Below are 26,873 nucleotides of genomic sequence, written 5' to 3' on the forward strand. Positions count from 1 at the left end.
TGAAACATAAAAACAAAAGAGAAAAATTCAAACACGAAGCGGGTGGTTGTTTAGGATGCGCACTAAATTATTTTTTGCGACGACTTCATGGAGCGGTTGGTTGTGATAAGCCATGTAAAAGGTCTCCACCACTGCTCTGATAGCAGCCTGTCTGTGACAAGAAAGAAGATATTTGTGTGACTCGACTTCAGAGAATAGCGAGTAAGAGTAACAATGATTATCGCTCGGTAATTAACTACTCTTTCCTGAGCGGCTCTGGGCACTACCTTCGACTACAAAGCGCAGCATCCCATTCGTGCATTCTGCGGTAATCAAGATCACTGTCAGTCCTTTGCTTGACAATAACATTTTGCCAGCAAACGCACTCTGGGCGTGTTTTGCGTCCGTCGCTCCCGTATGTGTGGTATGTACTGACTATGTTTGTTGAAGCGGCTGGATTGATTACGGCCGGTGAATTTGAGTGCTAGTGAGACTGAAGGTAAGTGATGATTATATTGCTATCGAATCTGCTCTGAGTCTGCAAGTTAACTTATGTAGTTAAGGGGTAAAATTGGTCCACAAATTAACTAAAATGCATTTTAAACTAACGTGTCCATTTGGCATCCAAAGCCTGCTTCCTGACTTGTGAAAAAAGTATGCCTGACATGTGGTTTGATAACATTGAGAGCGGAAAGCCACTGAGAAATAATTCACGAAACAAAAAAAATCGCCGACTTGACGAACCAGTATAAGCTTTCGTTTTTATTGAGGCCTATAAAAATAAAATAAAGGCTGCAATAAAACGCGTCTCAACTTCAGTGGGGATTCGCGTTGTGTACGCCAGAGCGCAGTCCATCCTCCGAATATTCCAAGAAACGCCGTTGCATTATTCTCACGCCATGCTCTAGCTATAATAAGTGAAGACTGACTGATCGAACAACGCGTTCAAAGGTAATCAATCGAAACCGTTATACTGGGCTCTCCAAGTGCACGCCGGCATAGGAAGCAAGAAACAATAACTTAATAATGCAAACGGACGCATGTTACACAAAGAACAGTCACTAGAGAAGCCGTAAGAATTCATTTGCATACATCAGGAATAACAAATAGCCGCTGAGACTTGTGAGAACTTATGCTGGAAGAAAACAATGCCAGTGCACTCGGTCGCAGAAGTCGTATGTGATTTATGCGTTCTCTTACCCACGCTTGCAAATCAACTCTGCGAAAATGGTTTTCGGTAAACTGCAAAGAAAGCCTCAGATACGTTTGCAGTGAACATAAGAATTCGTCCGAAAGCCGTCTCATGGGCTACCCGCTGTAGGAACAAAGCACTGACCAGTCTTAGCAACGTCGTGATGTAGAGAATTCGCGAAATATCTGTCCAAAGGCAAGGAAGTAAATCTTAGCAATTCGTGGCGACAGCTTCGTCGAGCCATGGATGGTTTTGGCAGTATTAACACGTTATATTAGCAGCGTCACCTATATGCTAGAGCCAATATTAAGCAAATGTTTACGGTTTAACTAACATAAGTCTATATGCTATGTTCTCGTCGGCTGGTGCATGTTTTAAGCGCAGCTAGTGCAGTTAAATTCGTTTGACGCTCTTTTCCGAATACTGTTTTCGATAAGCGCTGAGAAAATAAAATTCATAGACCTCTTGATCTCCTTCTTCGGGGTGCAACCACAATAGCAATATCTGTTGCATTCCTCCTCATACTCCAGCCGCCGCGGTGGCTGAGTGGTTATGACGCTCGGCTGCTGGCCCGAAAGTCGCGGGCTCGATCCCGGCCACGGCGGTCGAATTTCGATGGAGGCGAAATTCTAGAGGCTCTTGTGCTGTGCGATGTCAGTGCACGTTAGAGAACCCCAGGTGGTTGAAATTTCCGGAGCCCTCCACTACGGCGTCCCTCATAGCCTGAGTCGCTTTGGGACGTTAAACCCCCATAAAACCAAAAACTAAAAAAACCTCCTCACACTCCAGCCTACTGCGCACACCCAGGAAGGGGCGGAAAAAAAAACACCGAATGGCGAGGAGTGCTGTGACGTCATCAGGTTAGACATAAGTATCGGTTAGACGAACAGATCCGTTAGGTTCGAGTCATGCCGAGTTTCACAGTGGCAAACTCAACTTCGATGAACGGAAGGAATGGAAGAAAATTTTAAAAGGAGCTGCTGGGACGTAAACGTTACACATCTTCTCGGGTCTGCTTGGAACTGTCCGCACTAGTGCAGAGTCTCGACGTGGTTGGGGAGAAACCAATCGCTCGATTTTTAAGCTGCAGGTTGTTTCACAGAGCAGTATTTTCCCTCCTCGCACCTTCATGCACATTAAGTAGTGTAAACAGTGTCCCCTATGCACCCCTCTCCACCCTGCCCTACAATCTCTCATTCGTACACTTAAAAGCCGTTTCGACTTGCCTCTATAGCAGCTGGACGGGCAAAGCACAACCAGCTGAGAACATAAAACGGTTTAATGGTTTAAACTTCGCACTTGCATCATAAAACTGAAACGTGCCTTAAGAGCCGCAGAATCGGGCAAATTGGCCTTCTTTCTGGGACAAAGTAAGTTGTATTTACACATACGATATGCGCGCACTTTTGCACGATCTGATAAGGGTAGTTTGAGGTCATGAAATATCAGTCTGAGAAAGCATCTAGCAGAATACGTAACATATAAACAATTAAGACGGCAAAACTCCATGCCGAAAAAAGGGAGGGAGCTTTACTTCAGGTTAGGCCATCCGGTAGAAGTCATCCACCGCAATGACCCGCAACAACCACGTTGACCACCACCGATACTGAATTAGGCTGTTTTTAAACACACGAACAGATGGTTTTGGTCGAATGTATCTGAATGAAAGAATAAGCAAACTGAACATGAGACTGACTACGCACAGAAACAAGCACAAAATTCTTGAGTCAGAGAGATGCGCGTGAGTCTGGCGCAACTGGCTCGAATGCTGCGTTTCTACAATAAAATACATAGGTTCGCTCAATCCAGCTTATGCAGTTGCAGCGGCTGAAGGTAGCCGAAAGCGCTTAGCCGGCGATCAAAGTCATGAAAAGGTGGTATATTATGCAACTTCATAATCCAGTGCTGTTCACGGTTTTGTTAATTATTTCTAATACTTAACTGCTCAATACACCACAATCTCCTGTTATTTCCTCCCAGTTCACAAAAGTTACATTAAGATCGCTAGCGCCTTTTCTGTAAATGTGTCGAACATTTTAAGTCGGGATGTTACCAAGCGGTCAAATGAACAAAATGAACGCAAAATTAAACCAGTAATATCAGATGACTATACTGGCTGTGGTCAGCCCGAACACCTCCAAGAACCGGAGTGGTGGCCTGCCAAAGCCTTGTGAAAGAGTGCAGAAATAACGCGACCGTATAACGTCCACATAAACCTTGAAATATAAATGTCTTGGCTTTTGCTTTGCGTTGCGTTGACAGGTCGCACCATGAAGGCCAGAAGCGCGAAAAATGTGCTCCTCATCGTGCTCGGGTACCTGGCACAGCAGCAGCTCGCATCCTCCAAGTGCCCAGTCTTCAAGGCCCTCGTCGTCCCTAACTGGGCTCGGGTGAGCTATACACGTATCCAGTGCGTTGTTCACATTTCCCCACACCCGCTGCTGTTTGCCATGCCACCGGCTTGCACGCTCGCGGTTCGTAGATGCGCTGCAGACACATTCTGTGCGCGTCGGGCATGAAGCTACACTTTGTACGCGAATTATTGCGCAATATTCATCCAGAATTAAGCGGTTTTTCTCTGTTGCCCCTTCCGCGGCCCTTTGCAGTCTAGCCGCTGCGGTGGGCCAGTGGTTATTGCAGCGAAAGCTGCATTGGCCACGAACTCGCAGATTCACGGCGCTCGCAGTCCCACCGTGCTGTCACCGCACCACGTGACCAACCACGTGACTGGTCACGTGACGGACCACGTGACCCGCCACGGCGCCACCTCCTCGCCATCTGGCGTGACGTCAGAGGAGAAGCCGCGAGCCGTCGGCCAACTAGCCAGACAACCAGACTAACCTGGACTTGCAATCAAGATTAACCAAGGCTAACCAAGCTATGCCTTAGTTTTTGCTACGTATATCCTGGCATAGCCGAGCTAAGCCACTGCCAATTTTATTGCTCGGCTGCTGACCCCAAAGATGCGGGTTCGAATCCGGCCGCGGCGGTTGCATTTCGTGGAGGCGAAATGCTGGAGGCCCGTGTACTGTGCGATGTCAGTGCACGTTAAAGAACTCCAGGTGGTCGAAATTATCCGCAGCTTCTACTGCCGCGTCCCTCATAGCCTGAGTCGCTCTGAGACGCTAAACCCCAGACAATTAAACCAGGCTTTGAAGCACTGTACTTTATTTAGAAATTTCGACCTGACGAGGATGTGCAATGTTTGCCATGCGTGTGTCGTGATAAGTATAAGCGTGTCTGTACATACTGTGTGCACGTGGTGTGTAATGCATATGCGGGTAATACGGTGCACTGTATTTGCAGTACTAGTCGGCTATGAACAAATATAGGTTTATTAGGAGCCTCACTCAAACCTGAGGCCCGATGTAAAGGAGGCTGGAGGCCTGTGCTGTCACACAGCTAAATGACTTTTCTACGCGGCTAACAGGAAGATTTTTTTTTTCCTTGCCGGGCAGGATATTTGAAATTTAGGCCAAATAGGTAGTTTGGCACTTTATATAAGCTAACAGCTGACGCAACATCTGCATCACACTAGGAAGGAGTTTGCCGTCGATTGCCATCGCCTTGCATGCCTAATGACACGAAAGCACTGGAAAGTCTGGGGGCGAATATCTCGGAACACACTTACTCTAAAAGAGTTCTAGAAAATGGAGTAGTCTAGAAATGCGACCGACTCTATGTTTTCAATTTAAACATTCGCGCTAGCCACAGCGACTAAAAAGTTCATTTATATATTCTAGATAATAAATTTCCCGATGGTGACAAATGTTTAATTTTGGGCACGCCTGGCCGCCTAACTTACGCGGAGAGGCGGATTTCACCTATCATTGAGTGCCTAATCTTTAAAAAAAATGTAAAGCTCCATTTTGACCCCTCCTGTGCAGTCACACTATGCATGTTGCCTCCGCGCTGTTTTCTGCTCACTCGCTTCAGAGTGATACGGGCATGTCATTAGCTGATATGTGTCACACATAGGACTGCGCTTTGCATCTTTGAGGAAGCGTCTTTTTTTTATTTACTACAAAGCAGCCTCTGCCTCATGAAGTTGTAGATTTCGTAGTAGAAAATCACACGCCTTCCGTTTTTTTATTGTTTTCGTTTTAAGCAGGTTTGTGTGCGGCAAACAAGACCCGTTATGCTCCGCTATGCTTAAACGTGTTTATCAGTTGACAATATAGGTATCCGGCAGGTTAAAGGAATACGACGAAATTGTTTGATGCAATGCTTGCGATGCCTTCAAATTAAAAGTGACCGTAAATGGATCCGACACTTGAGCCAGTAACTCAGTACTGAGGCTAGGAAGCCCGCGCGGGGTGAAAAGGCCACACGCTGACTTGTTCAGAAATATATTCCGACTGAAACATGGAACCGGGTAGCGTTGCACAGGGCGCAGCTTGAGCTAGCAATTCAAAAGTCCTGTTCACAAAACCAGTCGCTGATAACAGCGGTGCGTGATGTGCACTCGCCTTCTAGTCATTGTCACCCCTGGCCAACATGATAAACGGCTCGCACAACTGCACCAAACAACCACAAGTCTGTTTTAAGTAAAGCAGCCTTGGCACCTGGTCCGACCAGACAGCCGATCTACAGCTTCGATAACGCTTCGCTTGATTCACTCTGCGATAAAGGACAGCGCAATACTACAAAACATTTGCTGTTACTATAAGTTGGTGGCCCAAAACACAAAATATCTACTGCGAGGACAAAAATTGTGCTCTTCATCTTGTCTACAGGGGTGTCATTGAGTGCGCCCATGAGCATGATGTACGCCTGTGGAGTCAGTCATGAGAATTCTTTCCTTCCACCTAGTAACGAAACTCAGCTGCGGTACACTTGACAAATGTATTCAGTTTTCGTACAGTTTATCGATCAGGTTAGTACCGTCTTTGCATAAAGTAACCAGGCAACGGGATTTGTTTCTTAGGCAAGTAGTGTAGCACTAGTGGCAGTCCTTAGATTCTCAATGTGTGCGAGGTAAGGATAACCCCTTTGCTCCCTTTAGAAGACCTTTTGGTCTTTTGGGCGCCGTAAGGACTCACTACCAGGTTGAGAAGCAACCCTCGTTTCGCGGTTACTTTTGGCAAGAATCATACCTAAATACGCTCTAATCACCAAGGATTGAGAATTTTTAATTTTTTGGTGCAGGTAGAAAACGCGGTTAAAAGACCGAGGCAGATCCCATATTTTTGTTCGCGGGTGGACAAAGAGAGGATTGGCTTGTTAGTGCTCAAAAAATTAGATTCTCAGGCTGGCCAGTTTAAGAGAGGTCGTAACAAAGGCGTCAAAAACGCCAGTTCACGAAGCACACTGTTCTCTCTCCAAGGTGCAGCTGGCAGGGGTTGAATGGTTTGAAGTGCTCAACTACCCTGGTCCCCTGAGCAAATGTGCGGTGAGGAAGTACCACCCATCCAACGAAACTATGGACTGGATAGAGAAGGATGAGTAAGTACCCTCGCACGCCCGAGTTTAGGGCGAAGCTTTTTTTCGGCGCTGCTAAGCAAGTCATGCCGAAAGCCTCGCTAAGCGTTGCTGCCCCGTTTCTCGGAAAAAAAAATAACGGTACCTGAGGCGGCGGCCTAATGTCACCGCCATCCCTCAAACTGTGTCTTTGGTTAGCGTTTCCGGCAGGAAGACACTTGTCAACTGACAAAGAGCACCATGATATGTCTACATATGATTTACTTTGAAACTACGTCAATCGGAAGAGGCTCGTGAAGTAACAAAAATTGCTTAGTGAGGAATATACTCATGACCAATGCGGTGTTCTTCAGTGGTCATAGTCAATAATGTGTCAGAAATATTTCTCTTGTCGCTGAGTTGTAATATTTATCTTCCCTAATTAGCTTTTGTGCATATTATAAACCCTCGCGAATATCAGCAGTCTTGCGCTTTTAGTAATGCGAGTACAAAAAAAAATTAGTTTTCAGTTGCGATGTACTCAGTTCATAGAATCAAAGCAAAAAGCTACAATGAAACTTTAACCTGGCCTACCCGACTGTATTTCGATAAACCAAGAATAAAAAGTGGTAAGGTTTTAACGTAGTTAAAGCGAGTAGATGTGCGAAGGCATGTGTTTATCCTGGTTGGCTCAAGGTTTCGCTTTGCTGGGTCGTCTGCCCATCTGGCGCAGCGGCCTGCGAAGCTGATCTGTTCACCCCGCCGCGGGTTCGACTTCCACTGATGGATGTTTATTAGGTTTCTTTTTATTATTTACGTACATACGTACACCCTTTGTCTAATGTTTGGAGCCCAGGGGGTTCGCTGTCGAGCCATACAGTTGTGGGGTCGTAATGCTTCCCCAGCGTCCAAATCGCCTGAAGGTAAGAATATTTCTGGTCCTGCCCCCTCCGATGGGTAGGACTCCGACAGATGCTACAGGAACACCATTACATGACTAAACTTCTGACAAAGACTGTGCGTAGGTGACAAGATTCTTGGTCGGTGTTGGTTAGCGTATGACTGCTTTCTCACTACAACCGAACATGGTGCCTATTTGAAGATCTGTTCTCACTCTTACTGAGCCAAAGCCAGCTTTAGACATTGCTCAGTCTTCAATTGCTAAGAAAATTCCAATCTTGGAAAGCTTTTTGTGCCAATCACAGCAAGCTTTTCGGGTTTACGAAGGAAGCACCTTTGCTGTAACTGGATAACGAGGCTACTTCGACACTGGCCGCTGAGATCTTTCTTCGTCAACACTCACGTTGAACAAAAGCGCCTTGAACCTCGCTAGCATCCCAGCTGCTTACACATCAGCTGCACGTTTTGTGAACTGTGCGCTCAGCTCGCCAGGGAGTCGGCACTCGATTGCGTGGGAGAGAGTTCATTACGCGACACACCGCATTATTTACTGCGATGCACCGAATTGCGGCTGCGTTATGAGTGAAGAATTTTCGGAGGACGAATAATTGCGCGAATAATGTGACGCACGTGGCGGGCTGCATTGGTCCGGTGACGAGGCTGAGCTGACGTAACCATCGTTCAATTAGCGCGTTCCGTCGAAGAAATCGCGGCGCGAATCCCATTGTTGAATGTCGAGCACATAGAGCGGCGAAGCCTAATTCTACCTCATTGCGTTAGGGAGGCTTTCGACGTGGGACGCGCTAGAGAACTGCTTACCGTGTAGGAGCTACCGCCACCACCAACCAGTAGGTGAAAATTAACCTATTGTATTGTACCGTATTTTAATTTACAAGAAATTGAGAATTTCGAAGTAGAAGCTGCAGTAAGCTGCTTCAGAGTCCTGAAGCCACCCGGGACGATGACACAAGTACAGAGCATAAGTATGCAGTTCGAGAAGTTGTGAAACCAAAGATTACAAATGCTAGTGCCAGTGATAGGACAAAGGGCATACGTTGTTCAGACTATAGACGCTTTCGCACTTTAGTTCAACTGTACGTACTGATTAAGAGGCGAGAAAAACGCATGTTTTATCGAAAGATTACGTCCCCGGAGTACGCGAAAAGTGACCTAGACTAACAGGTGCGACGTTCGCCAAAGCGCACTTCAATTAATAATAATAATAATTGGTTTTGGGGGAAAGGAAATGGCGCAGTATCTGTCTCATATATCGTTGGACACCTGAACCGCGCTGTAAGGGAAGGAATAAAGGAAGGAGTGAAAGAAGAAAAGAAGAAGAGGTGCCGTAGTGGAGGGCTCCGGAATAATTTCGACCACCTGGGGATCTTTAACGTGCACTGACATCGCACAGCACACGGGCGCCTTAGCGTTTTTCCTCCATAAAAACGCAGCCGCCGCGGTCCGGTTCGAACCCGGGAACTCCGGATCAGTAGTCGAGCGCCCTGCACATCAATTCGCTATCCCAAAATTCAATACACGAGATCAACTTTCTCCTCTAGACACCCTCCTCTAGATAGCACATTCATAACAAAACACACCAAAGGAAAAACGGGATTCTCAGGTGACATTCGAGTTACGCCCAAAGGTTTAACAATTGAGCTCGGAAAGTGTATGACTAGTAATAGTTATTCCCAGTGTTTAAAATTACCCAAACCTCGTGTCATACTTAGAATGAAGACGTGTAGCACATTTAAGGTCTTTGCATGTTCAGAATCATTCTGTAATTCTCTTCATAAAAAGTAATTTTCTCCGCTCTAAAGATTTCAAGTGCCCCTCCGAAAAAAGTAGGGAAAAGCGAGCCTGATGAGCAAGGCCTAACCTATTGAAAGCCCTACCTTTAACTACAGCCGCAAGGGGCAGCTTCAGATTATCGGTACATACCCCTTAAAAGACAGTTTTATTTTTTTTATTGTTCACAGTGTCTAGAGTACATTGCAAACGCAAAACTGCTTTTTGGCTATTTTGAAACAATACATTCAACTCGCGACGCCTTAAGAAGGCATCATATCTTGATGTTGTTCTCAAAAGCCCCCGTGGCAAAACAGATCAGATATTCATTGCGCTAGAGAACACAACTAACAGTCAGTTCAGGGGTGACAACTCGAGATCGCTGTTGCAGCATCACGGAGTCACTCTTAGGTAATGAAACTTAATACAACGGTAAAAAGCAAGCTATGTTCTCAGACGAAGACGGCTGGAGGTGCGCATTTAAAAAGTTTGGAATGTGACACTCCTGCGTATGGTTTTCTCCTCAGGGCCTTTGGCGAAGTCAAGCGAAGGAAGAGGTATGACTTCATTATGGAAAGCCGCCAACAGTTTCTTAATAAAGACAGTGAGTATTCTTCAAGCAAATGCCCGGGTGTTTCGATGCATCTTAGGTTTCTGAAAGCTAATGTGAAGTTGAATAATCCACGGAGCTAGATCGTATGTCCGGAAACCTGACGGGCAATTTTTATTTGGTTAAATTTAGCAACCCACAAGTTCGACGTTCGACTTTATTTAGAACTGACTCCCCATTGGGAATCTGCACACTTAGCCCATCGTTCCTTCCCCTTGCACAGTGCAGTCTCTTCTATTGGAATAGCCATCTTAAATCATCTTTTAATATCTCTTATCACTGCAGCCTTCTGAAGCCTGTTGCCTTCAAATTAAATGTGCAGCCATTAAATCGCCCGAAGTCGAATATTTTCGCATAATGAGAAAATCTGATAATCTGGGTATTCTTCGGCGAGAAAGAAAAGTAAAAAAAGAACCCACAGAAGACTTGAGGAATGGGTATCAGAGCATCATGACGATGTGCGATTATGATTGTGAAGCCAGCAATGTGCACGCGCACACAAAATTGCCTTTGACTGCCCTCCAATCACATTTAAAAAATCTTGTTTTCATCTGCTCTATCGGCAATGCATACACCATGCATTCTCTTTAGCGGACGGCCTTGAGAAACAGCAGCTTAGCCACTCTTTACGGAGATATCAAATCGTGTAAGATACTTTTAGCGTCTGCATTAGGACCCTATTAGGTAAAAAAAAATAATTTCACAGCCATCAGAAAAAGTATATGTGACCCTTCATAGCACGGCGAAGGTAGGCAAGTCTGGGAGATTTTTGGCTGTCTTATAACAGTGGCTTATCTCTTTCTTCGCCGCCGTTTGCGTTAAGTTCGGTCAGTGGCTGCTTATTTATAATGACTCTTTGTAAAATATGAAACACGAATGCTGCCGACAACGTACAAAGCAACGTCTGTTGCGCGCTTCGGCGTTTCAGCTGGTTTTCTGCGTTGCTGTAGCCCGCCTTCGTACGCTTCAACAAACTATCGGGATTTAAGTGGCCATGTAGAAAAACCCAACAATTCCATCTTGTAACAGTAAACAAGCCAGCATTGCGATGCAAGAAAATTCTTTTTGACATTTTTGCACAGCGAGTTAACTAAAAATGTCATGCAGCTATTAATTTCTTTTGACCGCCTGCCATTATTTCTGGCGCTCAGTGTGTTCGCTACACGTTTGACTTGTTTGTTTTATTTTGACATGTGTATCTAACGTATTCAGCGCGAACTAATGGCTTTGGCAAGACGTCAGCAAACCTGCAGGAAATTCTTTTTTGATATTTCGCATTAAAATCTTGTATAAAATTTTTAGTACATTAATAATAATTTTAACATGACGGCTTGCTAACAGCATAGTGCCAAAGAAAGAGGAGTAATAAATGAGCGTCGCTTTTGCCGCCATACGATGCTCTCAGGTAAAACCAACATTATCGCTATTTTTCCGCCAAGCACTTTTTCTATTACGCCAACAAAATTTCGCTCCACTTACGCCCCGATGTTCAATGTTTTGCCAGGGTCCTTCTTTCAGCAAATTTTGGACAGTGACCTCGCAACGTGGGCGCTGCTACACATCTGTTCCGAAGGAGGTGAGTGCAACTGTCCGAGAGCTCTAGGGCGTAATCTGGTGTCAAACAAAAGCACTCCGGTGTCGCGGACTGACGATGGGCGTAGAAGTTTATAACACGGCATTAGTTCATTTTTATTTTTTGTTGCTATGTAGCACATGTAACCTAAGTGACCCTCGACGATTCATATTTTTCGTAACGAACAAAATTCAGTTCCAGAAGAAAAAAATGCTCTGAACCAAGGAAAAACAACAGATAAGAAATTAACCTTAAACACCGACTGAACCGCAAAAGCGTTGCGGTTGATGGTTAGTTTTTCAAATCTGAAAAAAATATTCACTGATGATTACGATACTCCTAATGCAAAATTTGAGCGCCGCTCTTTAGGTGTTTTGATTTTCGCGTCCTTTTTCGAATCTAGAACTACGGCCCGGCCTGAGTCACGGCGCTAAACGTCCTTCATATTGGGGTGCGCCGATTCTGTCCGTCACTTCGCGCCAAAGCAAGCGTGCACACACACATAGCGTCCACAGTACAAATGTTCTCTCACTCTCCCAGCCGAGGCTCGTGTCACCATTGGTCAGGCGAGGAGCGAGGTTTCCAGAGGTTTCGAATTTCTTTCCTCCGACCCGACACCGCAGCGAGCGAACGGAATAGAGAGGGCCTCCCACAACACACACAAGGTTACGCGCTCTCCATGGGTAAACGAGGTTTGTTTCCCAAAGCTTCTGGGTACTTCTGCGGCGCACGTGGGCGTGATTAATTACGCCCCGCACGACTCTGGCGCCATCTCACTCTGAGCGGCGGAACTCTGTGCGCCCAGGCGCCCGGTTACGCCGACGGCGACGGCGACGGACGCCACTCAACCCACGAACGGGCAGAGCAGCACTCTGAAACAAAAATTGACGCCTTCCAGAAGTTGCACTGAAAGGAAGCTGGGGATATGGACGACTTGGAATGTTACCGTGTAAACCAATGTTCAGTGACAGAAATATTATAATTATAAAATGAGGCCACTAAAAAAAAAGCGACTCGATCGATTCCCTGCGGCCGCGGTCGCATTTCGATGGAAGCGAAAGGAAAAAGCGCCCGCGTAATAGTCCATATCACTGCACGTTAAATAAATAAGAAAATACTTCTTCCCACAAACAGTATTTCTTAAACTGATTTCTTCATGACTGTACGTCAGCTAATTAATGTTCAAGTGTATAAAAAGGTACAAAATATACGGATTAAAAATAATTTCCTAATCACCATGCGCAGGTGAGGTACAGCTGAGAAAAATGGCGGTGTAGATTAGGGGGGGGGAGAGGGTGAGGCAACGTCCCATGTATGCGTATGTGCTAACCTCAGTGACGTCTTTGAGTGAAAGTAACTTCATAATTGCTGATGAAATATTCCTGAATAAACAACTAAATGTCTCATCAAAGCGTTGAAAAAATTCTGGAATCTGGTTCGGAGCAAAAATAAGCGGCGGCGAAATACGTGGGTGTTTGTCTTCGCCTATCGCGGCCTGATATGGCCCATTTCTAAAGTAATCAATATGCAATATTCGTACTCGCGTCCAAGGATAACGGTGGCCAGCGCTAATAAAATTGAACTGATTCGAGTACTTTATAACGAACAGAACAGGACCATAAACAGAGACAAACTGCAATAAGGAGACACACAGAGGTCTCGCCTGTGTGTGTCTCATTATTGCTGTTTGTCTCTGTTCATCGCGCAGTTTTCCTGGTTTTAAAGCACCCACTAGCTCAACAACTCGCTCTAGTCAAATGATTGGGGCGCAAAAGATGTTTTCTCAAGGTAAACACCCTCGATATACGTTGCTGGTCGCTGTGTCTACTTTAGCCAGACGAAAAATACAATAGAAAAATTTCTGTCGTCACAACAGATTTTTAACGTTTTTAATCGATTACTCGTAATGCAAGCTGAAACCCGTGAATTAACAACTTAATTTTGTGTTGTTACTACAGAAAAACTGTATAGAAAAAAAAACTACAGTACAACCAAAAAATACTACAAAAAAAGAAAAAAATTTGTCGTTACGACAAAACTGCAAAGCATTTTGTCATATTATTGACATGGCTCTGTCGTGTGTTTCGACTGGGTGTACTTGCGTTGTGGCAGCTTGGCTGATCGCTATGGATCTGGTCAGTATGAGCAGCACTAGAAAGCTAAAAAGTTCCAACGAATACATTGTGGCTGCACGGTTACGTCCAACTGGGTTTTCCAACGTTAGAAACCCTTCCGCCTCTGATACCAAATCGTTGACACTAATTAAAAGACACCCAAAACTGAGAAACATCAACAAGCTATAATTAGTTATCATGCACACAAAGGACTACACAAGGTATACGCCATAACTCGATATAACGCCATAACGTCTATCGCCAGTTCCCACGTACCGGGCTTATGTTTTGGCAGGGGTGCCTGGTTTACCTATGACTCGCTTCCATAACAGCGGTCTCTGGATGACCACCCTGTTATATTGAGAAATCTTATTTGATATACAACTATAAAATTGTTTTTCTCTCTCTCTCTTACGCTTTGAAAACTTGCAGACCGGAAGTCCAAGTTCACGCTGACACTGCGGGAGCCTCTGAGCGTGATTCCAGGGGACATAGAGACGCGTGTGTATCAGACTCTGCAGCGGGCTGGCGTCAACCAGGGCATTAAATGGACCAAATCACCTTGCATGCTAGACCGAACCATAAACGCGATCTTTCCCCAACCTCCTGCGACGCTGTATCCTCCACCGGACGCAGTCCTACCGTATGATGCGGAAGGGGTGCCCGAGTTAGCTTTAAAGACCGAAATGCCGCCAGATGCAGGCAGTCCGCTAGAGACACAAGCAGCGCAGGAAGACGACATGCCGGAGGAAACAGAATTGCCACAGGAAGCGGGCATGCCGGAAGAGATCGGCGTACCTCAGTACGTCACCCCGCCTCCAGAAACCGACATGGTACCAGGCGCCAGCATGGCTCCAGACACCAACATGCCGAAAGACATTGAAACGTCCCAAGAGGTGTCCGTGCCGCCGGAGACGGAGACCGCGACGGAGCTAATCCTGGTTCCGCTCACAACCCCCTGGCTGCCTTACGAAAACGACGAAGAATCATGGTGAGGAAACGCAGCCCTAAACCACGGCGGCGACTCCTCTCCAGCGAATTATTGCGCTTGCCTGGTACTGATGTGACTTTTAGTTGATACGCTGTGCAACATGTGACAACATGCGTGCCGCACAACGTGTGTTCTTTCCTTCTTTCCAATGCAACAAATGTATCGTTCTCGGTGTTTCCGGTAAAAGAAAAGAGTTCGACAAAGCACCATCATCCTTCGTTTGTTTTCTTTCAGAAGAAAAGTCGATGAGCAGCCAAAATTTTTTTTTATACTGGTGAGAATGCTTATCCTCGGGCAAGGCTGGTTTATCGGTGTTCGAGAGCTTGTTGTTTACGCTTTACGCTTTAAGTTTTAAATGAAGAAATCAATACTCTCTGAATTACTTAAGCGTACGCTTCTAGATGGGGCAAGAGCAAATTAAATTTAGATACGGTACTCCGCCAGTACTGGCTTCACAGTCATATTTAACTAATCAACACAACAAACATCAGCCTCGCTGAAGCCATGCGTAGCCGTGAAATCGAGAGTTTGCGTCAAGTTGAGTATGCAAAAGTCTAAATAACGGTAGTTTTATATTCTCTGTAGCTTGTGGCTTCACCAAGCGCGATAGGGAACTATGTGAAAGTCGGCGGCATTCCCAGCTCCGGGAAAAAAGACTTCGTGAAGATGTGGTTAACAGAACAGTGGTTTACAGAAATGATGTAAAGCTGCCAGAGCGGTTTCTGGTTACGTTTTTTTAATTTACAGTACTGCTATTCTTTGCATGACCACCGCACGGGCTAATAGACACAATGCGGAAAATGAAAACCATAACACGCACCTGAAGGGCAGAAAAAATGAATCTACAAAACTACGCACAGACAGAAAGGCAGGTGACTGATCTTAAGGGTGCGCAGGTACGAATGTTTCATTTATGTTAGCGCTGTTGGGAGCACCAGGCTGATTTTTCTCTCTAGGTCGTCCATAAAGAGGCTCCAGGGGAGTGTAGCTTTTCAGCTTGCACTCAATATCACAAGCGTTCTCCGCAACGGCAAGAAACTATTAAGATGAACACAGTTTTATAGGTAAAATAAAAATGCTGCTGGTGTTATTGCAATTATTTTCGTTGAGGCTTAATGCGAAACTTCCTACGACTAAACCAAGGCGCGAGGGCTACTCGCCCAAAGGACCACGTCGGACATTTTGAGCGTGCAGGCTTCCAGTGCGTCTCGATATATCATAGTTTTAAGCAAGTGTGCAGAAGCCTGCATATGGATCACGGGCCCACCCTCCCACGGCGCCCATGGGCTGTGTAAGGCCAGTGCACGTTCAGCAACACCCGACAGTCGGAATTGTTCTGGAGACCTCCACTACGGTACCTCTCTCTTTTTCATCTTTGATTCCATCCTTCATCCTTTCTACGAGCTGGGAGATTGGGCAGCGTAAGAACTCGTTCTGCTTTTCTGCTCCATCGAAATGAGGTCGCGGCGGTCAGGGTTTAACCCGCACCCAAAGACGTTGAACTATGATTAAGGGGGGACACGACGCTAAAACAGCGCCTTCGCTACCAATTCGCTAAAATTCGCTAACAACTGCGAAATTCTTGTGCTCTAGCAATCTGCCCCTAGTAAAATGCTCTCAGGTGCGGAACCATTTCGAAACATTCCGCCGGAGCATTAACCCATTTCTAAACATTCTACTACAGGAATATTTAGAGCCCCCCAACTCAATATGTAGCACGTGAACGAGCCAACACGACGCTAGTGCTGGTATAACGTACCTTTCATATCACAAGATGTTTCCCGCGTATAGTTGCAAGCAAGGTGGCTCGGCACAGCAAAGGAACCTTGAAGCAGTGCATAAAAAACTAGCGCTGAGTACATAATCTTCTTCGTAACCGAGTTCAACAACAATGTAATCATATTCAATCACTTCGTATCGTGCACAAGTGTACCCGCAGAGAGGCGAGGGGCGATGCTCCCTGGACCTGGAGCATGAAGCAAGCCCACTAAGCTGAGTTTGTAGCGCATACTCAGTGTACCTGCAGCAGCAGGTCATTATACTGCGATCACAAAACATGGGGGGCCGAGTCCCGATAGCAACGACAAAATCACTGGCACCCCGCCCATCCGAGGGAGCATGTGCTCGCGCTATAAAGCGTGCGCGGTTCATGCCGGTAAGTCGTGAATCGGTGAACAGCTGGCAGCTGCCGCCGAAAACGCTAGCGGCACCTCAACGAACAAGCAGCAAGCAAGCAGTGAGCCAATAATCTACACACTGTGTAGCTACAACGTTTCCTAACAGCCCGGCCCCGGCATAATTGCGCTGTTAAAAGGAGGTGGAGCAGAAAGGGGGCGGGGCAGCTTGCTCCTGGATGTAGCTGTCCTCTGCACAAGAAGCCTAAAGGCAGGACGCCATTTTGCACACGGCAGCTGCACCTCCTCTTCAATGTTGCCCGAAACACGAAACAAAGGGTTACTTCTCTGCTAATTCCTTATTTTAGCAAGAACGTGAACTCCGAGACGAAAACGCTATTGCTACAGCTATTGCTAAAAGAGAAAGGTTCGACTGCGACGGATTGAGAGAGAGAGAAAAGAATTTCTGGAACCACTCGAGACTGCGAGCAACAGCCGGCTTTCTTTTGTGCCGGCACGGTTGCGTCACACACGCGAGCTCGTAGCCGGGCCCAACAAAGTGAGACCCTCCTTTGTAGGGGGGCTTCTTCGCACCACTCTGACCACACGGCGTGCGCGCCTCCGCGCCAAAAAACGAGCCAGATGCCGTCACCGGCGGCGTGGCGAACGCCCCCTTGAGGCTAACGAGCCATCGCCGCCTCATTAGACGCCCCCGAAGAATGGAGGCGGCAGTTCGCCGCCGGTCAGGGACCGCGTAGAAGACGAGCGCGTCGACGTCTCCACTCGGCGCCGTCGGTGCGGAAGAATGGCAGCACGGACACCGAGCGAGTGGCGTGGGAGACAAAGAAGACGAAGAAGGGGATCGAGAGCGCCGAGATGATATTACTCGCGGGCTACACGCGGTGATACGGGTTGCACAAAAAAAACATCAAAAAGAAAACGCAGGAAGGACGCAACGAAGGAAAAATGAAACGAGCACGAGGAAAGAAAGAAACAACGAAATAAAGTAAGAAAGACCAGAAAGAAAGAAAGAGAGAGAGAGAGGAGGGAGGAAGGGAGGAAGGAAAGAATATGAAAAGCTACAAAAGAAAGAAGGTAAGAAATAAGAAGGGGAAATGGAAAGAAGGAAATAAAGGAAGAAAGAAAGGAACAGAGAGAGAAAGGGAGAAAGGAATAAAAATAAAGAGAGAGAGAAAGCAAGAATTAAAGAAATGAATAAGGTAAGATGAAGGAAGGAAGGAAGGAAGGAAGGAATATAAAAAGCTACAAAGGAAAGAAGGTAAGAATTAAGAAGGGGAAATGGAAAGAAGGAAGGGAGGAAGGAAGGAAGGAAAGAAAAAAAGAAAGAAAGAAAGGAAAAAGGAAGGAAAGAAAGAAAGAAAGAAAGAAGGAAAGAAAGAAGCAAAGAAAGAAAGAAAGGAAGGAAGGAAGGAAGGAAGGAAGAAAGAAAGAAAGAAAGAAGGAAAGAAAGAAAGAAAGGAAGGAAGAAAGGAAGGAAGGAAGGAAGGAAGGAAGGAAGGAAGGAATATGAAAAGCTACAAAGGAAAGAAGGTAAGAATTAAGAAGGGGAAATGGAAAGAAGGAAGGGAGGAAGGAAGGAAGGAAAGAAAGAAAGAAAGAAAGAAAGGAAAAAGGAAGGAAAGAAAGAAAGAAAGAAAGAAAGAAGGAAAGAAAGAAGCAAAGAAAGAAAGAAAGGAAGGAAGGAAGGAAGAAAGAAAGAAAGAAAGAAGGAAAGAAAGAAAGAAAGAAAGGAAGGAAGGAAGGAAGGAAGGAAGGAAGGAAGGAAGGAAGGAAGGAAGGAAGGAAGGAAGGAATATGAAAAGCTACAAAGGAAAGAAGGTAAGAATTAAGAAGGGGAAATGGAAAGAAGGAAATAAAGGACGAAAGAAAGGAAGAAAGGGAGAGACAAAAGGAAGAAAGGAATAAAAATAAAGAGAGAGAGAAAGCAGGAATTAAAGAAAGGAAGCAGGAAAGGAAGAAAGAAAGAAAGAAAGAAAGAAGGAAGGAACGAAGGAATGAAAGAAAGAAAGAAAGAAAGAAAGAAAGAAAGGAAAAATGGAAGAATGGAAGAAAGAGCGAGCGAACCCAGTTCTAGAAGCGTGGGCAGATGAGAGCTGAGGGTGAGAAAAAAATCGAGCGGGCGCGGGGCCAACGAGGACCTGACTGACTCACACAATGACCACCGCTTCGTTTCTACTCCGCTTCCCGCCTTCTACGCCCTCAAAACCTCGTTAAAACAGTCGGGCGCTGAGCCATGGTGTTTGCGAAGGCTCGCGCGAGATTTTAACAAAATAAAAAAAGACACGAACGAAGAGGCCGCTGCAAAAGGCGCCCAAATTAGAGGCAGCAGATTGAATCAGCTGTGCAGAAATATATCTGCTTTTGTCAGCGAATGCATAATGCGGCGAGCCTCTCCGAAGACTCCAAGGAGGAACAAAGAAGAGCCTTTGGCAAACCAATGCGCGAAAAAAAAATTATCTCTTTTATGTAAGCCTGCCGTGTCAGCAGGTGAAATTAGTGATGCTTTGTTCATGTTCTCGTCTTTTGTATTGAAATGGCAAACACAGCGCGAGAGTAATCGAACAAATTAAAGACAAGACAGCACAGTCGTATTCTAGTTATCCTACTAATTTGAGACTACCATACACTATTAAAGTGCTACAGTGTTGAGCTGCTCTCGAAATTTAGAGTGACCTGACTATGCCAAACATTGTTTTAAACTGATCAATTCACTCACTCACAAGCGCCAATCATTTGGTCAAACGGGAGTTTTAGTTGGTTTATGGTTTATGGGGGTTTAACGTCCCAAAGCGACTCAGGCTATGAGAGACGCCGTAGTGAAGGGCTCCGGAAATTTCGACCACCTGGGGTTCTTTAACGTGCACTGACATCGCACAGCACACGGGCCTCTAGAATTTCGCCTCCATCGAAATTCAACCGCCGCGGCCGGGATCGAACCCGCGTCTTTCGGGCCAGCAGCCGAGCGCCATAACCACTCAGCCACCGCGGCGGCTAAACGGGAGTTTTAGGTTAGGATATTCCACCGCTAAGTCATTACTGCAAGCATAACCAGCACACTGAGCTAGTACTCTGATAAAAATGGGTGAATAGAAGAAAGAGGCCAATTTACTCCTTAAACATGCAAGGTCCATTTGCCGTCCCCATGGCGAGGTTGAACTCAGATATATAGGATTGAGGATTAAAAGCCGGCGTAATCGAAATGTTTGCCAACTACGGCGCATCTCACATAATGAAGGTATTTTTTGCATATTTGTATCCAGTTCCTTTCCTGTCTCTGAAAAAAATTAATGAATGCCGTCCACGGGTAGAAAAATAATTTTTAGAACCGCCAAAGAGAAAATTTCACTTCTGGCAGCTCGAGCAAAAGGTAGAGAAATTATGAAAATCTTCCGAGTTCTGTCACCAAACCATTGAGGTCATTCTTTCTCGCTCGTTCAGCCCCGAATTTTTCTTGAGGAAAAATGATGACAAGGAGCAGAAGCAACTGACGTGATAGAATCCTATTTTCATTATTCATTTCTAAAATGGGTTTACTTCCGGCGTGTTATTCAAGCAGCAGATTGGAAGTAGCTTAAAGTGATGGTGGTATTAAAAGAAGGGGGATGGGTGGAGGGAGGACGACCACAATGCAAGCACAGCTATCACTGCAAAACGAGACGGACTGGAAGAGATTAGGGGAGAGCTCGAGGTACGGTGCCTTGAGGATCAACTTGCGGATTCATGGCTCGTTGGGTGCAATGTCTCTATGACGATAAAGATCTCGCTTCATTGTTCATTATATGCTTGTACTTGCCAGATTCTAGCGCAGTTTTATTTTGTGTGAGCGTGAAGCTCCGCATGTGTAATCAATTTAGCAACGAGAATATTATAATGAAGACTCAAAAACAGTGTTGTTTTAGTGTCTAGATGTGCACTGTTGCATCGCCCAGTGTGTTAGTCATTGCGGGGCTATTAGGCTCAAGTGTGAATTAAGAAGTATACCTTTGGGTTTTATATTACTGAGCAGAAAGGTTGTTACCAGAAAGCCGTCCCGAAACCTATTTTACCCCAGAATGTAGCACTACGTTAAAAAACAATCAATCACGGCCGTTTGGTGCTTGAAAAAAAAATCTCCAGAAAATAAGAGGCTGAAGTAGTGAATACCATGTTTAAGCGAAAAAAAACCACATTGTACTAAACAATTTGTTAACATCGGTAATAAGTTTTCATTCCTTTTGTCTCGGTTTGCTTGCGCACGAAGCTATGGCATACTTCTGTGAAGACCCGCCAAAGTGAGCGCTTTTACTTTTTTCTATTTATTTGTTTACAAGAACACATCATTTCTCTTTCGCCGCTATCGATTTAGATTTCCCATCGTGTGAGTGAACAGCCTGAGTAATAGTTTCTGCAAGTTGCCCGCGTAGCCAGCAAATGCGCGAATTTCCGCTGGGAACCATTTTTCTTCGCCAAAGGAGGGCAGATGTATATCGCCTCTGTTTCTAACAAGGTCCAGGACGGGAGTCTAAAAATAAATATCAAAATGACGAATAGGTGCATCAGGCTCCATCAGTTTAGACGCCCACAAGGCGTTGAAACCCCGAACGTATTGTACTCTAGCGCAATATTGGAGTCTGTTCAACGCCACTGCTTAAAAACGTTAGAGGTCACAGCGGCTACGCTCACTGGAGGAAAGCGAAAGCATTGACGGCTCCTTGAGACTCGTCGCCTCTCTTTGCCCCTCCTTGAGTCCATTGACGTTTGCTTATAATTAACTGGCTAATTAATCTATGTCAATCAAACTTCTTGTTCGATTAATTATCACTCATTAAACACATTTAAATTCATTTCAAACTTTCTTTTCACTTCTTTGCCTATTCTTCCAATATTTTGCTGTCCACGGCTGTTTTCCCGTCCACTCATTATATCGACGTCCGCGCTTTTTTGACGTTCTTTTACATTATTAGTTCTAATTAATTAGCTAATCATCCTATTGACATCAAATTTTCGCACATCATCCTCACGTCGTCCTGTATCGACCACAATCATTCGTTTGATGCTATCTCTTCTGAAAACGTCGCAATCGCTGCGTACACTTTTTGGTGACACGCTGTGGGGACACGACCCCGTCGCCATAGCCTAGAAATGCTTTCGCATTAATAAGCGGTAGAGTCGTGTGTCAATATCTGTATTCTACTACACAACTTGTTGGCGATGATGGGAGAGGTACGGCTGGTGTCAAGGCAGCTAGGAACGCGATCACGCCCGTGAGCTGTATTTCTACGCTGTGTGCCTATCCGTGCGAGTAAGTCATTAAGGCATCAAAGTATGTAGCTCCGCTTGTATAATGTAGTATGGTTAATGACTCTGCGAACTTAACTGTGCAGTTGGAAATGCGCAATTTCAGAGCGTTAATAAGTGGCACTATCTTCCTGGGGCAAATTACCTAGACATACCACGTAGTTTCGTGAACACGTAAATGTATCTTTGATGCTCTAACGTAAATTAATTTCCTTACTGAGTAAAGATAATTAATTTATTTTAAACAATTTGACAGTGTAAAGTTCAAATTTTTATCCTTGGCAAATTGGTATCGAAACTTTTCCACCTACGGCTGCAAAATAATCGTCCACCTGGAAAACAATTATCTGATATATCGTGAAGAGGTGTTGAGAAAATCCACTAGAGTCCTTTTATCGGCAAGGTAGCATATGTACCCTAAGTTTACTCGACACTTTTAACCATCTGACATGGATTGATTGATTATAGGCTTTCTTAAAACCTCACAATAGGCGAATTTAAGCTTTTTCTTTCGTGCATCATCTTTCGCAACATTATGAATGAAACGTTGCTTCGTAATTAATATTTCATCACGAAATAAACTAAGAAACTAAACATTGTTTTTTCCCATAAAGCCCTCAGTCAGCTACAAAACGCAAAAGTTGAAACGAACAAGAAACACAATGTACTCAAAGTAAAATATACACTTGTAGAAAGCCGGGATAAAAACAACGAAAGTCAAGAACTAATATAACAGACATCGAAGTCGTTGTCCTTACGTCCGACCGTTATTACACCTAATAACAATATAGCACGCACCATTTGGGTAAATTTCAGCCTTTTCGGAAATGAAAGATGCGGTGAGATGAACACGTAAAAGCGCTTCCGGTTTCAAATCTTTCATCTCCTTACCTCAAACAAAGAGCAGAAAAAAGCAACTCTACGAGGAAACCCCGCTGTATGGCTGTACGCCCCCCTGGTTTGAAGTCACCCAAGATTCCTCATTCCTAAACGTCCAGTTCGCCGACTCAACTGCCCGTGCGGCGAGCGAAAGTCTTCTCCGGCGCCGTAACGTGGGGGGCACATCTTCTCAACTAAGCTGTCGCGGCGCAATCAAAAAGACCTCCGTCGTCGCGAACGGCCGGGCACTGCTCAGCGTAAAAGGCCTCTATAGAGTGCTGCGCAATTTACTCGCACAAGAGAAAAAAGACGCCGCGAAATGGGTGGCGTAGGCTGGATGGTGGAGAGAGTGTAGAGAGGAGGATGAAGACAGGATTAAAAAAAGTAACAAATTGGCCACGCTAGTGAGAACAACTACCATTTTCATTTTTTTACCTTTTCAACTATTTATTTCGAAGAACCACAGCGACGACGGCGTCATAACGATCGCGCCAACGAGCTTGCCACGAAGAGCCTCCCCCGCGCGCGCGCACTTAGCGGTGGTGCTGTGCCGAAAAATCTCCCCCCAAGATTACTAGCGGCCCTGAACTGGCCCATCTGGAGCACGAAGCAGAGACGAGGCGTCCTGTTCCCGTTTTAGGGAAGAAAGGAGCTGGAAGCAACTCGGGGCTCTCTCCCTTGGCGCAACCGAGCATCTGTGTTCCTGCCGTCCGTTTCTTCTCAGCATCCTGTGTACTGCACGGCTGTAACGAGCCATCATCGGCGTCGGCGCAGGGAGTGGTCTTCTTTCTCGCCTTCCCGAAATTGCTCGGGAGAAAGGGAAGGTTAGCGAGGGAGCGGGAGGGAAGTAGGAGCTCCAAACGACGCTGTCAGAGAACGCACCCGCGAGACTGAACTCTCGCGCTGCCGCCAGTCCAGCCACCCGCTGCTGTATGAGTTGTGGCGCTGTCGCGGCTAATGCGGCGCCGTCATGGTGGTGGTTGTTGGGCTGCGGTGTAACATTGAAATTAGACGATTTGGAGGGATGTATTAGCTGTGCGTTCACTGTGAACACCCGTAAAAGGGGATGTTGTTTCTCTCTCTACTTAACTTTACGCGCTCTCATGTGCACACGAAGTTTTGTACTGATGCAGATGAATCGCAATAAGCTCTTCTTCATGATTAAAAGGATAACAGACGGGCAACAATTACTTTCCTGCCGGACAACAAAAAATAATATTACAGAAAAATAAACGGCAAAGCCTCCACAGCAATTATTAACGACGTACTCAAAATCTCGTATTTATTTTGAATGCCCTGCATACCAACGTTATTGCTGCCCCATTCGAGGATGGGCTTGCAGGCCAATGAGAGAGCAGCAGTATCAGCACGTGAAAAGCAAATACCACAATACACTTGCAATTTCTTCCTTTTCTACTTTTTTATTTTAAGGCACGAACCGTGAAGCACCTGGTGTCTTTTTGTGTAGCTGAAGCGGTGACCTTGTTATCCGATTTCGCAGCGCACCGGTCACTGCGCAGTACCCGATTAACTGGAGCGCATACAAGTGGTCAACACAAGATCAGCCAACGGCTTGCAACCTGGGACGTAGGGAGAGGTAAAAACAAATATTTCGATAGAGGTCCCGGCCACACCTGTTCAGCGCAATCCATTGCTTTCCTTTTTTTTGTCACCATCGAAGGCTACGCAATTACTGCTGAGTAATTGCTCTATCTCGCAGACTGCTTCTACCCTCCCTTTCGCCAAACGGACCCCCGCGGTGGGAGAGATTAGTCGTGGCGGCAAGTAAATACATATAAAGGAAGCATGGTGACTAATGAGCAACGGAATAGGGAGTGAGCTAAACGTGGGGGAGGGGGAGGGTGGCAGTGCCTAAGCGAAATTGGCGAACCTGTGGCAGGGAGAATAAATAACGGTCAGAAAATAAAAAAGACAGCTGACTTGACTCACAGTGGCCAACACGCACGCGCGCTCAAGGCGCACAGGTGTTGCAACAGTGCTTGCTCATCAATACCTGCTGGAGTCACCGGGAAGGGGCGACGGCTGGACAAACTGGTGCAGAGTAGGCGCACGTCTAGACGTTGGCTAACGGCGGAGGCAGTAGCGAACGGCTTTGATTATCGCGAACTGAGCGCACCGAAAACGTTGCTTAACTGTCCACATTGAACCCCATTTGGCACTGCAAAATTGCAGTGTAAACTGACCACATCAATTTGGAACCGGGAAATTTTTGTGAATTTCACAGCGGCAAGCTAGAAATTAAGTATTGAAGCGTTAAAACTCAGCTGGCGCCTTTCCTCGTTATCGTGATTTATCGCGTCGGTTTCTCGGCATGTTCAATGTAATTTTAAGCCCGGAACTAAAGATTTAGATGGTAGCTCTGTGTGGCGGTCGTGTGGAACAGCATTTATTTCTTGTTCGCCTGATTTAATGCTAAATTCAGTCATCGCTTTTGAGAAAATAGTGCCAGCTTCCTAACATTTAGTTTTATCGGAGGATACGCTAGTAAATATAGATTAGCAAAGATGCCGATATTTATCTGATGCAAACAAACGCAGCCATTCGCCGGAATACTTAACTGATGAAAGGCGAAACAGAAAGAAACTATTAAAGTACAAAACAAAAAATATATGCTACCTGTTCAAGCCACACTTCAGCGAAGGTCAACGCCGAACATTAGCGAGCGAGGGATGCCGGGTAAACTTTTTATGACCACCAGTGACCGGGATTTCGTTCCTGAAATAATCGTCATTATTTACAGTGTGACATATGCATAATACTTTTGCAATGCGGAGTAAGACCTACGTGCAAAACCGAGTATATTTCCGTCGCCATAACAACATGGCGCCACTGCCTAGCGCATGCCATGTTACCAATTGGATGAACCTCTTTCTACTACCTGCTTAGCGCCGATTCCTTGCACATATGGGATTCTATAACGCTTCAGACGCGGACTGTCCGATGTCTCTTGCTTGTTGAGTGCCTTGTATTATAAAGGAATCGGCCGTTTAAAGTGTTAGCATTACCCAGGCGGCTGTTGGGTCTCGCAAAATTCTATTGAGAGTTGTAAATCATGTCCGCATGGGCAACAGCATACGCGCTTTCTCTCAAGCTATATTGGAGAAGCGGACGACTAATAATAATAATAATTGGTTTTTTGGGGGGGAAAGGAAATGGCGCAGTATCTGTCTCATATATCGTTGGACATCTGAACCGCGCCGTTTGGGAAGGGATAAGGGAGGGGGTGAAAGAAGAAAGGAAGAAATAGGTGCCGTAGTGGAGGGCTCCGGATTAATTTCGACCACCTGGGGATCTTTAACGTGCACTGACATCGCACAGCGCACGGGCGCCATAGCGTTTTTCCTCCATAAAAACGCAGCCGCCGCGGTCGGGTTCGAACCCGGGAACTCCGGAGCTTCATCAAGTATAAAGCTGCACTCGCCCTGTAGTTATACTTCCTGTATATAAGACTGAACAACCCGCCAATCTTGTTCGCTTTCTTGACGCGCAGAGTAAGAAATTTTTGGTGCAGCCATGCATGGAAAAAAAATAATCCTTGCAGTGCTACCAGAAGTGCGCAGGTAAATTTTTATGCAAACATCCCGTCTCTCAAGAAGCGAGTTTTATTAGATATGTTCCAATAAATGTTTGGTAAACATTCGAGACAAACACAAAGGAAAGGAATATTCTGCGTGCCGTGAACACCCCACAATTCTCTTCCACTTCTCCAAACACCGCAGTAGTGCTCGTCCTTCTGCAAACGCTTGCATGCGTTCGCTGCATTCGTTGCATTCGTTGCATTTGCACCGTTCACCGGCCTTCAGCGTTTATCAGCATCCCGGCGAGTTTCTGCAAAAGCGTTTTTTCGTCATCTCAATAACCTCTCTTCGCTGCGCTGATGTATTCTGTATCTTTTTTTTTTCGTTTACCAGCACTTCTTTTCCCGATCTTCGTTCCATCACTGCGGCTCTTCAACTCGTTGTTCCCTTCACCGCTTTATTCCAGTCTCTTCACACACTTCGGCCTAACTTTTCG

At 45.7% G+C, this 26,873-nt stretch overlaps 2 protein-coding genes across 2 annotated transcripts in view; one reads left to right on the top strand and one right to left on the bottom strand.

Moving 5' to 3' along the window:
* LOC144119656 (uncharacterized) overlaps positions 1-26,873 on the bottom strand; it is a 591,617-nt gene that overhangs the window by 156,567 nt on the left and 408,177 nt on the right. The gene's annotated exons all lie outside the window — the stretch shown is intronic.
* LOC144118518 (uncharacterized) lies at positions 2,469-14,732 on the top strand. Its single transcript, XM_077651440.1, has 6 exons — positions 2,469-2,541; positions 3,434-3,561; positions 6,498-6,616; positions 9,787-9,863; positions 11,374-11,445; positions 13,989-14,732. Exons 2-6 carry the CDS (start codon positions 3,442-3,444, stop codon positions 14,549-14,551), a joined length of 951 nt encoding a protein of 316 aa, XP_077507566.1. The 5' UTR covers positions 2,469-2,541; positions 3,434-3,441; the 3' UTR covers positions 14,552-14,732.

Source organism: Amblyomma americanum, chromosome 2 (genome assembly GCF_052857255.1).
Source record: "Amblyomma americanum isolate KBUSLIRL-KWMA chromosome 2, ASM5285725v1, whole genome shotgun sequence".
Classification (NCBI taxonomy): domain Eukaryota; kingdom Metazoa; phylum Arthropoda; class Arachnida; order Ixodida; family Ixodidae; genus Amblyomma; species Amblyomma americanum.

Excerpts from the sequence above, each read along its gene's own strand:
- LOC144118518 (XM_077651440.1), top strand. The coding sequence starts at position 3,442 with ATGAAGGCCAGAAGCGCGAAAAATGTGCTCCTCATCGTGCTCGGGTAC. Across the intron at positions 6,617-9,786 it reads GACTGGATAGAGAAGGATGA|GGCCTTTGGCGAAGTCAAGC; the intron begins GTAAGTACCCTC and ends TTTTCTCCTCAG. Across the intron at positions 11,446-13,988 it reads ACACATCTGTTCCGAAGGAG|ACCGGAAGTCCAAGTTCACG; the intron begins GTGAGTGCAACT and ends GAAAACTTGCAG.